General features: G+C 41.0%; 1 protein-coding gene across 5 annotated transcripts in view; it reads left to right on the plus strand.

Moving 5' to 3' along the window:
- DNAAF3 (dynein axonemal assembly factor 3) overlaps positions 1–7,679 on the plus strand; it is a 359,599-nt gene extending 351,920 nt beyond the window's left edge. For 4 of the 5 annotated variants that reach the window (XM_056543961.1, XM_056543958.1, XM_056543960.1 and 1 more), the window contains 5 exons: positions 895–1,017; positions 2,113–2,335; positions 2,417–2,531; positions 3,599–3,673; positions 7,002–7,677. In XM_056543961.1, coding sequence (XP_056399936.1) covers positions 895–1,017; positions 2,113–2,335; positions 2,417–2,531; positions 3,599–3,673; positions 7,002–7,170 — 705 coding nt within the window. In that variant the 3' untranslated portion in view covers positions 7,171–7,677. Of the gene's footprint in view, positions 1–894; positions 1,018–2,112; positions 2,336–2,416; positions 2,532–3,598; positions 3,674–7,001 lie in introns of all 5 variants that reach the window. The other variant, XM_056543962.1, reaches the window with a different exon arrangement.
- Positions 7,680–13,974: the final 6,295 nt, after the last annotated feature.

Raw genomic sequence — 13,974 nt, forward strand, 5'->3', positions numbered from 1 at the left:
AATCTGTATATGTTGTCAAAAAGTATAGTAAAGCAACTATGTTGTTAGCAATATTGCACAGATCTCTCCATATCAGCCAAGCTCTCTCCCTTGTAGCAGTAATGTCATACTAAGAGCTCCCGTCCCTACTCCCATTTCCCCTATGCTTGGGGAGAGACCAGCAATTTTAAAGGGGAACTCTGGAGCGAGTATCGTGATGTCACAGCTCCGCCCCCTAGTGACATCAAGCCCCACCCCCTCAAAGCAAGTCTATGGGAGGGGGCGTGGTGGCAGTCACTCCCCCTCCCATAGACTTGCATTGAGGGAGTGGGGTGTGACGTCACCAGGGGGCGGAGCCGTGGCGTCATGATACTCCGTCCCCTGCACCACCCGTCATCAGCCACAGAGCTTTGTGCAGCTGAAAAACGGGGGTGCTGCAAGAGATCCCAGAGGTCCCCAGTGGTGGGATCCCCTTTTTTAGCGCCAGAGTACCCCTTTAAGGCAGGAGGCCTCTCAGTCACAGCAGTTTCAGACAGAGATTTCCTACTGCCTTGAGCAGTAATATTAGCTATCCCTCTTCACATCGATGGTCTGGTCCTCAGCAAACAGAGGGGGGAAGCAGATTACTTTCGGAGAGTTTTGCAGAACATCTCATCTAAAAGCCAGACAGCTCAGATGATATGGAGAAATCTGTGCACTGTGGCTAATATTATATTAGTAAATTTCTTTATTATAATTTGTTTGTTTCACTAGACAACCCTTGTAATGGTGGCAGTGACTTTGTTCCAAACTCTGAGTATTTATACATAAATTGTATAATCCCATCTTTACTTCCATTAATACTAGTTGCCTCCACATACTATGTTTGTAATAAGATGGTCTGTCTCAATGAGCAACTTTCTTCTTGGTTCCTAGAGATGTGGGAAGGTACGGGCTCGAGGATACTGGGGAGATATAACTACCAGTCCTTACATAGCGTATGGAATTGAAACTGAAGAAAAGAGCCTGTTGAAAACTGCTAATGGTGTGTATACAAAGGTAGGCCACAGTTTAGTTATTTACCTGCAAAGTTTAACTATTGGTGGGCAGAAGACGTGGATGAAGGGCATATGGGAAACTCTAGAACTATTTCCCCTCTATTCATTCAGATGAGGGTAAGAAAAGTGTTAGGCATAAACCAATCTTCCCTAAAAAGGAAAATTTTCCCTCCTGATCTGATGATGATCAGGCTGGATTGATGTGTGTGTTTGTTTATTTTTTTTTTTTTTTTTTACGAATCCTCTAGGGCTTTTTGATCCCCTCACATTCACAGTTCTGATGGAGAATGGCAAGGTTCCATTAATACTGTAGGTACTTTTGTGACCCTGTACTTAGACTATTCAGTCTATAGCCAAAGTGGCATTTAAAACTAAGCATTCCCAAAAAAGTCTTGGGGAGACAACCTAGAATCATAAACCCTTTTTAGACTTTGCTATGCAGTAAATGGAGTGGGCACCATCCAGAATACAAAATAGGGAAGGAAACTGCCAAAGAATCAACATATACCTCTAGGAGTGAGAGAGAGAGAGAGGCTGGCAAAAAGGGAAATCCTGCACACCCGAGTAAACGCATATAAATTTTATTAGGAATAACACTCCACAGGAAGAAAAGCATTGAAGACACAACAAAAATGCACTAGGTGGAAGTGTGTGGACCTTTACTCTACCCCTGACAGAACAACGTAACATGTAATAGAAAATGTGTATCTCCTGCCACCAACCAATGCAACTACCCATCAGGTGCTTCAGTGTCCTAAACATAAGTTATTGTGTTTTTCCGGGGATGGTGTTGAGGTGTTACATTTTGTCTGTGGAATTTTTGTTTTTCCTAACACAACTTGTGTTTCCCATTATTTATTTTTTGCCAGCCTTTCTCTTCTAGTGGTATATGTTGTGAACGTGCACCAAACTGGCTTCTCCATTACTTTAAGAGCCAATTTCCACAGCTGGAAACATGTTAGATTAATGGAGCATCTCTTTACTTTTGTATGGGTGCATAAGTAAACCATTGCTTTAAAAGTACCACCATGAGTTTCCCAAAGAGGCTGCCCTCACATTGATTTAGCTTACGTATTTTTATTTTTTTCTATCCCAGACAGCTGAAGATGTGTCTCAATACAACATCACCTTAATGTTTCACGAGTTCATGACAGGACAGAAATGCCCTCTGCCAACATCAGATAAAAATGGGAGCGGAGAGGAAAGGGTGTGTAATTTTCCAACCAATGGTTCTGGTGGCCAGTCCACTTTCCAAGAAGAGGGTGAATCCAAAGCACAAACTAATGGAGATGAGGATCATAAATGTGGTGAAGCCCCGAGTAAGACACATTTCAGCTCATTCAAGAAAATGATATACAATTTGTTATAGTTGTGTTAACATTTATCTATTAATTTTGTAGATTATCTCAAGATAGACAATGTGGTAATACATTTTCTGCCACTTAGCTGGGTGAATGATCTTCATCGCAGGAGCAAATTCCTAAATTTGTTCAACATTGTCTATTTTTCCTGCAGGTAATATACTGTGCTGACATTTTATCATTATAAATGCTATGTTTAAGGGCCCGTCCACACTGCCAAAATTCAGCTGCGGAATTTCACTTCCAACAGTTGCCTTTATTTTTTTATTTTTTTTCTGTGGGATATTGTTGCTTTGTGCACATTGCACCACCAGCGGATTAGACATCCACCAAAAGAGTGAACATTCTTTTAGTGAAATTCCGCTGGACTGCGTTTCAGATGACTTCAGTGGTGTCTGCTCCAAGCAGGAGATATTGTGGGCAGAGATTCTGCAGTGTGGACAGGCGCCAATGAGACCGGCAGTTCTTTTATTTCCCATAGAAATATCCATTCTTGAACTCTGAATTGTGCTTTTACTATTCCTAAAAATGTCTAAATCCCCAACTGGATGTTGGCATTCCCATCAATAGTATATCACTAGAGTCAGCCCTGGTGGACACTGTGTGTGTGTGTGTGTGTGTGTGTGTGTGTGTGTGTGTGGAACACATTTCATTAAAGGGGTTATCCAGCAATTAAAAAACATATCTACTATCCAGCGGACAGGGCCTGACTTTCCCTGGTGAACCTTTCTGCCCCACCTTCTGAGTTGTGACGAGCAATCACTGCTGAGAAGAGTAGGTCTCAGAACAGGGGGGCCAGAGCATTTAGCAGAGAGTCTGCCCCATTCTGGAGATGGGGAATATGTTTTTAGCAGCTGGATAACGCCTTTTTAAGGGGGTTATCCATGATTTAAAAAAAAAAAAATAGTTGTTCTTCCAGAAACAGTGCTTTTCTTGTTGTCAGGTTGTGTGTAGTATTGCAGCTCCGTTCCATTGATGTGAATGGAGCCAAGTTGTAATACCAAAAAACTACTTGAGGACAAGCATGACCCTATTTGTGGAACAAGCAGTCTATTCTTGTAATCCTGGATAACCCCTTTAACAGGAGGGAATGGAAGTATCCAATTGTGACTGTATTCATACCCTTCCCAATCTGACGGGGCTATTTCATCAGCTTAATAATTGTTCAAATAGAAGTTGCTAAAATTGTTGTTACTAAATATATAAATTTCTTTGCTCTAGTATGGTTCACCATTTGACTCAAGACTACAAGCTGATCACAGCCAGGAAAGCAACACTTATTGTAGAATTAACAAAGTAAGTTTATTTTACCTGTAATGGTACAAGGATGTGGAAATCCTTTTCCCCCCGACACCCAGGACATGCAGTTTTGGGTGCCAGGCAGGTGAATTCTTTAGGCATTAAGCCCTGCTTAGGGCAAGCTGCTTGGGCATTCCGGACTCTCCTTCCGGATGCCCCGAACGAGCGCTGCTTTAAACTTTGTGTGCGCCTTTAAGAGTTACAAAGTTTAAAGATTTTGGACACGAGACGTGCAGAATACTATATTACCTGTATGCACATCTTTCCGCACATACAGTCCGCACAGTAGTCTTGCCCAGTCTCTAAACTCCTATAGACTGGAGCGGTGTGCTGCAGCCTATAGCGAGCTGCACAGAATTCTAGCTTGCGCATATGCAATGACGTTACTTATCGCACGCACCTCCATCAGGACTGAGGATGTGGAGATTCCTGCTGCGAACCCGTATTTGTAAGTTGCAGTTTTTGTTTTTTTTTCTATTACAAATGTAATCAAACATCACATGGGCTACTTACTACATAATGAGGGGGACCCATCTACCACCGGGCCTAACCTATCTACTTAGGTGTATAATTGTTTAAAGGGGTTCTCCGGTGCTTAGACATCTTATCCCCTATCCAAAGGAACCTTACTGCTCAATTATTTACTACAACTAGCCACACAGAGTACCACTGAAAGCCAGTGAGCTTCTGATATGAAGTTCTGCAGCGCCCACTGGCTTGCAGGCGGAGCTGACCGCTTCCATTCTCTGAACAGAAGTCCTGCGCCTGCAGCTCACAACTCATTCATTTCCAGCATTGAGGCTCACAGGGGGAGGAGAGGTAACATGATTAGTCCCCCAATGTGGAGACAGCACGCTGCGGCTGATAGTCCATTCAGTGGTGGGGAGGACCATATATGACAGCGTCCGCGGGTCATATATGGTCAGTTCCCCAGTGCACTCCGGCTGATAATTCATTTGAGGTGGGGTTAGAGGGAAATGAGTGGAAAAAAATACCGTCAAATACTGTGGAATCACCATAAGTTTGAAAAATACAGTGAAACACATTTTTGGTCAGAACCCCGAGCACTAGTTCATGTACTGGGGAGCATTACCTAATTGGTTATCATATAGCTTTGGGGACTGGTCTACCAAATTGGGGTCTTATCTATCTGGGCCCGGTCTATCCAATGGGGTTAGAGAGCATGTACTGTTGCTGTATTGTAAAGCTCCCCAGCCAACACTAATGACCTTATTTACATACTATTTTGGTTGAAATAATTTTGTGTATCAGGAAAAGTGGAATGTCATGAGGGACAAATAGATTGTGCTCCTGTTTTTAGTCCCTTGAACAAGTGTTTTTTTTTGTTTTTGTTTTATTTTTTTGTTTGTTTTTTCCCACCTTGTGGTACTCTGTTCAATTATTTACTACAACTAGCCACACAGTCAGGTTTTTGGTGCCGCAAGGGAGCATGATTTAAATATAATAATGCATTTTGAAAGTTTTCAGACCCCTTTAACTTTTTATCAAATTATGTTGGGCTGCATTCCTGGGTGACTAAAATATTGGATGGCGGAGGGGTAGTAGACATCACATATCTCGATTTTTAGTAAGGCTTTTGACACTGTCCCACATAGATGATTTATCAATAAACAACAATATGGGAGTCCCAGCTCAATGATTGTAAAGTGGATTAGACAGTGGCAGACAGAGGGTTGTAGTCAATTGGAGTATAATTCAGAGCAAGGTCTTGTTACCAGTGGGGTACCTCAGGGATCTGTACTGGGACCAGTATTGTTCAATATATTTGTTTCATCAGCAAAAAGACATACCTTACCATTGAGACCTTTTGCAATATCACAAAGATATGTAACAGGGTTGATGTTCCTGGAGACAGACGCCAAATAGAAAATGACTTAGGCAAACTAGAAGAATGGTCAGAACTCTGGCAACTGCAATTTAATGTGGATAAGTGCAAGATAATGCACCTGGGCGTAAAAACCCTCGGGCAGAATATAGAATATTTGACACAGTCCTGACCTCAATATCTGCGGAAAGGGATTTAGAAGTAATTATTTCAGAAGACTTAAAGGTAGGAAGACAATGTAATAGAGCAGCAGGAAACGCTAGCAGAATGCTTGGATGTATAGGGAGAGGTATAAGCAGTAGAAAGAGAGAAGTGCTCATGCCGCTGTACAGAACACTGAGACCTCACTTGGTGTATTGTGCGCAGTACTGGAGGCCGGATCTCCAGAAGAATATAGATACTCTAGAGAGTTCAGAGAAGATACTAAACTAGTACATGGATTGCAGGATAAAACTTACCAGGGAAGGTTAAAGGACCTTAACATGTATAGCTTGGAAGAAATAAGGGACAGAGGGGATATGATAGAGACTTTTATATATACATAAAGGGAATCAACATGGTAAAGGAGGAGAGCATATTTAAAAGAAGAAAAACTACCACAAGAGGACATAGTGTTAAATTAGAGGGACAAAGGTTTATGCAGTAATATCAGGAAGTATTAATTTACTGAGAGAGTAGTGGATGCATGGAATAGCCTTCCTGCAGAAGTGGTCGCTGCAAATACAGTGAAGGAGTTTAAACATGCATGGGATAAACATAAGGCTATCCTTCATATAAGATAGAGATAGGCATAAGGCTATCCTTATAAAATAGGGCCCGGGACTATTCATAGTAGACTAGATGGGCCAAATGGTTCTTATCTGCCGACACATTCTATGTTTCTGATCGTTCTGCACTCAATACCCCTATAATGACAAAAGGGAAAAAGAATGCTGGAAACCTTTGCTAATTTATTGAAAAGGAAAAACTATAAAATCAGAAATTGGGGAGTCGCTTGTTTTTTTTTTTTTTTTAATTCTTTTCTTCGGATTATGTCTTGCCTTTCGCTCTGATATACATTGTCAGCTGTGAGACCTTATACAGACAGGGAGGTGTCTTTAAATCCAGTTAAATCCACTGAATTTACCACAGGTGACTCCGAAACCTGAATTTTAAGTGCCATATCAAAGGGTCTAATGCAAAACATTAGGTTTTTTTTAATGTCTTTTAAGTCTGTTTTCACTCTCTTTATGGGGTATTGAGTGTGTCCCAATACAGGTAATAAAGGGAACACGCATGGCATTTACCCCCTTTTAATGTAAAATCCCGTTCGCGATGCATGTATAGTCTACTGGACTGCCTAAAAGGATATATGCCAAGAAAAATCCAGTTCAATAACCCGTGAATACATGATGCTCATTAACCTACAGTATGAGAGCAATAGACATCATGACCTTTTTGGCTCTTGAACTAGTTTTTGAGTATGTGTTTTGTTTCTAGGTTTATGGTGGATCTGCATGTGGACAAGGTAAAAAGCTATGTAACTATAGTGACCAAAGTTGCAAAGGAAGCCGGATTTGCTGCCACTGAAAACCTAGACTGGAAGAGAGATCACGTTGCCACATTTGAACGTGTGGACGACAGTGAAGAAGACCAGAAAGGATTGTAAATAAGCTTCATGCTGACATATAAACTGTGTACACTACAGCTCCGTCCACCTGTCTCTGTTGTACAGATAGAATACTAGCTGAACAGAGTACAGTACAGTGTTGTAGCAATAGACCAAACATATATGCTGACCATATTTTTGCAGTAGAACTATATCACTGTTTATATGATTTCAGTTCTTCCTTTTACATACTGACACCTTTATCAGCAAAAAATATTTACAGTGAACATGGTGTCCGATGTGCTGGCAGCATGTTGTCCAGGAGCTGAGCAGACGGGTATAGTTATAGGGGAAAAGAGTGTATAACCTCCTTCCAGTGAGTGGTCCTACTGAGTGATTGACATGGAAAGCTGCAGGATCCGGTCATCTTTACTGAAATGTCCTGTTTGATGTTGGATGTGGCAATGGGACATGTGAGCACATAGTATTACAGTTTGATAGATGGTGCATAATAGAGATGAGCGAACTGAAAGTAAATTCGATTCGTCACGAACTTCTCCGCTCGGCAGTTGATGACTTTTCCTGCATAAATTAGTTCAGCTTTCCAGTGCTCCGGTGGGCTGGAAAAGGTGGATACAGTCCTAGGAGACTCTTTCCTAGGACTGTATCCACCTTTTCCAGCCCACCGGAGCACTGGAAAGCTGAACTAATTTACGCAGGAAAAGTTATCCACTGCCGAGCCGAGAAGTTCGTGACGAATCGAATTTACTGTAAGTTCGCTCATCTCTAGTGCAGAATTAATTCTGGGCTGCACATTTTTCTGTAATCTAATTCCTAAAACAACGTGGCTATACCCTCCTCCCCTACTGCTGCTGCTTCTGTCATCAAATCTTTTGGTCCCTGGTGCTCTCCCCTTCCTGCCAAATTAAAGTTCATTGGAAGGGGGAACTGCCCACATAACCAGTCACTGAGCAGGCACTTCATGCCCATGCAAAGGAGAGCAACTTCACCGATATGACAGCAGAAATGGTTGGGGAGGTGGGTAGAGCCTCTTTGTTCTTAATGTCAGGAGTCCAATTGCATAAAAAGGTGGCAGCCCTCTAAAAAAAAAAAAAAAAAAAAAAAAGATTTTAAATCTTTATCCTCTAAATCAGTGGTCTTCAACCTGCGGACCTCCAGATGTTGCAAAACTACAACTCCCAGCATGCCCGGACAGCCAACGGCTGTCCGGGCATGCTGGGGGTTGTAGTTTTGCAACATCTGGAGGTCCGCAGGTTGAAGACCACTGCTCTAAATCCTAGTTCTCCAACCTGTAGCAAGCTCTCCATCATACAGCTGTCAAGGTATGCTGGGAGTTGTAATTTACTGCTGGAGAGCTTGAGGCTGGAGATCAGTGCTCTAAATTATATCCGTGTCACTGGAGATAGATGTCTTTAATGTATGGTGTGTGAGATATAAAGATATAAAAAAAATAATAAAATATATATATATATATATATATATATATATATATATATATATATATATATATATATATATATATATATATTAATATTATTATGCCGAATGTTGATTGCAGATTTTTTTTTTTTCCAGCAACAATACTAGGAATTAATTATTCACCAGTATTGCTGAAGATTTACAGGGAATTTAAAGGGAAAATGTCTTTAAATCAGCTGATGCCAGAAACTTTTTTTATATATATATACACATATATACACACAGATTTGTAAATCTTAGGCTAGGTTCACACTGCGGAGTCTCCGGGCTTAAAATTTCTGCCCGGAGATTCCGAGTGCGGCCAGCGCCGACTAAATCAGCCATTCTTCAGGTGGAAATTTCCAATCGGATTTTCTGTTCACAAATTCCGAAGTGTGAATACGTGAACGGAAACCCATTCACTATAAAATACACTTTAGTAAGCGGAATTTCTGTCTGCCATTTCAAAGCTGAATTGCAGGCGGAAATTCCGTAGTGTGAACCTAGCCTTAATCCTTCCAGTACTTATCAGCTGCTGTATGCTTCAGAGGAAGTTGTATAGTTATGTCCAGAGCAGTAGAGGTTTTCTGTGTGGATTTGCTCCTTCTCTGGACAGTTCCTGAAACAGAAAGCACTGTGATCAGACTGGAAAGTACTACACAACTTCCTGTGGAGTATACAGCAGCTAAGTACTGGAAGGATTAAGATTTTTAAAGCAATTTACAAATCTGTTAACATTTTTTGGCAACTGTTGATTTTTAAAACCTTTTTTCCTCTGGACTACCCGTTTAAGATTTGTCCTTATTTCAAGTGCAGTGTGTAGTCACTTTTTCGTACTTATTTTGTTTCTTACTACCCAGAAAATGAGAATAAAAGGGGTTATCCAGCATTAGGAAAATAAAGCAGTGTATAAAGGGCACACACATTGCCTACATATAACATTTGCAGTGGATATTTTTGGGCAAATTGGGAAGACCAAGATTAGTAAACACATGGATGCTTTTCTATGAAACATTTCCACCCCTGTCCATTAGTCTTGTAGCTAAGTGCTCTTAAAGTGAATGGAGCTCTGCTGTAATACCAACCTGTGAACAGATGTGGCGCTGGTTTTGGATGGAAGCAGCCATATTTATCCTAATGGTGTACAACTCCTGTGTGTTTGACATGGTCTTGCCTTAGGTTGTTGCTGTCAGGCACTGCAGTGAATACACTGTGGTAAGTACTGCTGCTCTACTCATTTTTATGAGGGGACCTGTCATCACACATTTTGGGGAATAGGCGGTCTCTGTAAAATGCCAGAAAATCCTTTTCATATGCAAACTAAGCCCGTTTTCATACAATCCTGGCTCCTGTTTTTTTTTTTTTTTTGTTTTGTTTTTTTGTCCATATTACGGTTCTGACCCCCGGGCTGACCATGGTTCTGATGAGCAATACAGCCAAAATGGTAAAAAAAACTTTATTAGAGATGTGTATTTTACAATTGGTGAACACTGATAAGCGGTCATAGGGGCAGAGCTTAGTCTTAAACATTTATTGTGGTAGATGAGGACATTAGTCTTACTATTTAGGTCAAGCTAAAGGAGACTTGGGCTATGTTCACATGAGTGCTAGGATCTCCGTTCACTGATTCGACCAAAATGATGGGACCTTGGCGGAGAAAAACCTTCTTGTCAGGTTTTGTTCTTTTTTTTTTTTTGTCCACTAAAATCATTCAAAATAACAAACCTCTAACAGAATCTGTTGGTGTCTAATGTCACAATCTACATCACATTTATCTCAATGTCTCACTCACTGTGCCTCAGGAGGTTGATGTATGAAGTGGTCCTCACGTTGGGCCGATATTAGCTGTCAATGTACCTGCCTGTGACAATGAAGAAGCACTGCCCACCAATGGTTAACTTATTCTGACTAATAAAATAGCAGCTCTAAAAGCAGTCACACATGTATTTTTATTCCTGTGTTTTTCTGGGAAAGTAAAGGACTGTTGATCAGAGTTTGTTCCTTGTCATAGACGCCATACTAAGAGGTCTGCTCTACATTGTGATAATCCCAACAAACCACCCTCTAAATCTCAGCTTCTTGGATGCCGCACAATGAGCGAGAATGCAGTTCAAGTTCTGTTTCTATACCTGCTGTAATATTCAGTTTTGTTATGTTGCACAGTAAATAGTAATGTTAGTATAAATGACCAGTTACTATTGTCCATGGAAGGAGCCAGCAGTAATCCTACTGGGGAGTGTTCTTACTAAGCTTTATACTAAATGTGCCTTTATTTATCCTGCTATTTATTCATATTTTTTAAGTAATAAAAAGTTAATTAATGTAGACCCTCCATGCTATGTGTGCATTGTGTCATAGTTTAAAATTGTGTGTGTATGTGTATATATGTATATATAATATATATTATCTGAGTACCCGGCGGTGCCCGGTTTTTCCTTCCTAATCCTTGTTGGGGAGGAAAATAAACAAAGGAGGAAGCTTTTGACTTCATATCCCGCCCTCATATATTGTTGTCATATCCCAACCCCATATCCCGTCCTCATATATTGTTGTCATATCCCAACCCCATATCCCGTCCTCATATATTGTTGTCATATCCCAACCCCATATCCCGTCCTCATATATTGTTGTCATATCCCAACCCCATATCCCGTCCTCCTATCCCGTCCTCCTTTCTCTTTCTCATATCTCGACCTCCTATCCCGACCTCCTATCCCGACCTCCTATATGTCGACCTCCTATTCCAACCTGTAATATGTGTACCAGGTATTGAAATATCTCCAGCCGTATGGAAGTTATGTGGGAACATACATTTCCCATTGATTTGCATGGGACTTTAAAAAAAGAAAAAAACCCTGACCCTCACAAATGGGGGTAGTTAAGGGTTAAATTAACTATGCTATATTTTTAGTGGACATATCAGTAACATGTGACCAAGTATTATCGAAATATCTCCAGGCATTTGGAAGTTATGCAGTAACATATATTTCCCATTGACTTGTATGGGACTTAAAACATAAACCCCGCCCCTGGCAAATGGCAAATTGACAAATTTGTTGTTGACATATAAGTATCATGTGGCCAAGTTTCATGTTAATATCTTTAGCCGTTTGGACGTGATGCTGGAACATACACACATATATACACACACACACACACACATTGAGTTATAGATATAGATATATATATAACTCAATGTGGTATTTATGTGTGTGTATGTATGTTCCAGCATCACTTCCAAACGGCTAAAGATATTAACATGAAACTTGGCTCACATGTTACTTATATGTCAGCAACAAACATGGGATAGGTAATTTAACCCTTACCCACTCCCATTTGCTAGGGTCATGGTTTTTTTTTTAAAGTCCTATACAAGTCTATGGGAAATATATGTTACTGCATAACTTCCAAACGGCTGGAGATATTTTGATTAATACTTGGTCACATGCTACTTATTTGTCCACAAAAAATATAGGATAGTTAATTTAACCCTAACCTACTCCCCATTTGCAAGGTTCAGGGTTTTTGTTTAAAGTCCAGTGCAAATCTATGGGGAATGTATGTTCCGGCATATCTTCTGTACTGCTAAAAATATTAACATGAAACTTGGCACACATGTTACTTATATGTCAACAACAAACATACCCACCCCTATTTGCAAGTAAATGGCAAATATATGTTCCATCATAACTTCCAAACAGCTGGAGATATATTGATAATACTTGGTCACATGTTACTTATATGTCAAATAAAAATATATAATAGTTAAATTAACCCTAACCTACCCCCTTATGTGTAGAATGGGGTTTTTGTTTCAAGTCCCATACAACTATATGGAACTTACGGTACTATACTCCACAAGCTCCACTCTGCATCTCCTGGTGAATGCGTCAGTCCGGCTGTCAAGCCACACCCTCCTCACATTCCATGCCCCATCATGAAAAGACACTCCCACCCTTTAAGCCACACCCATTTTATTTTCCGTTTACAATAGCTTCATCACAACTCAGCCCCAGCTGAGGACGGGATATGAGGATTAGATATGGGGACGGGATATGAGGTCAGAATATGAGGGGATTTGGGGTCAGGATTTGAGGGCAAAAGCTTCCTTCCTTTTTTCTTTTTTTTTTTTCTTTTTCCTCCCCCACAAGGGTTAGGTAGGAAAAACCAAGCGCCGGGTACTCTAGTATATCATAAATATTTTTCGATACATTCCACACTCCATAGGTCAAAGCAATGTGTCCTTTTCCCAGTTATAGTGGTTGCCCCACTATTAAAAGGGTAGTCCAGGGAGCTGAACGTTAGACACTTATCCCCTATCCACAGGTATTTAATCACGGGGATCCAACCACTGAGACCCTCACAATATCCTGTACAGGGCCCCTGGCTACTTACACGCTATTGGTGCAGAGCAGTCCCCACCTGGATACCTTCACACAACATGCTGGGAGATCTACCAACCTACCTTACGGATAGCGTGACATCACTTCCAGAGGAGGCAGATTGGATGATAGGGGTGTCCTAGGTTTCCAAACAACTTATGACATATTAGTCCACATTGCTGGTGATTTGTAAACCAAATGATGGGTTACAGCATGGAGTTACAATCAGGAGTCCTATGAATATCATTGGTGTCTGGGTTAAGCAATAAATGTACAACACCTTTTAAATAATAAATGTGAGTGTTAGGCTAGGTTCAGACTACTGAATTTCCGCCTGCAATTCCTCTTTGAAATTCCTCTGCTAAAATGTATAGTGTAGTGAATGGGTTTCCGTTCACAAATTCACACTTCGGAATTTGTGAAGCGGAATTTGTGAACGGAAAATCCGGTTGGAAATTTCTGCCTGAAGAAAGGGGTTGCTCTTTTCTTCAGGCGGAAATCCGCGCGGAACACATTGCAGTCTACTGGAGACTGCAGTGTCCGCGCGGTCCAGTCAGCGCTGGCCGCACTCGGAATCTCCGGGCGGAAATTTTCTGCCCGGAGATTCCGTAGTCTGAACCTAGCCTTACGCTATTTGTATTTGATGATAATAGAGAGGAAACCAATCAGGCTCCTCAGAGTATGTAGAAAGCTGGAATCAGTGCAGGATAAGATGGCAGTAAAGGTACTGGCAGGACTGGGTGCAGATAAATTGCTGTCACCCATTATATATTGTAGGATACGCTCAAGCCTAAAAGAAAGTTCTGGTTTGGACAAAGTGGTAGATTGGGGCAGGAGTTGCTCTTCCTATGCGAGTAGGGGTAGTTATGTATTTGTTTGTGACACTTTCCCTATTATGCCCTTTTTAACCACCTTGGCTTCTGTCTACCTACTTACTGCCTTATGTACCCTTCAATGCTGAGGAACAAAAGTATTTGCTGATATAGGAAGAAGTGAAAAAAAG

This window comes from Hyla sarda, chromosome 10, assembly GCF_029499605.1.
Source record: "Hyla sarda isolate aHylSar1 chromosome 10, aHylSar1.hap1, whole genome shotgun sequence".
Lineage (NCBI taxonomy): Eukaryota > Metazoa > Chordata > Amphibia > Anura > Hylidae > Hyla > Hyla sarda.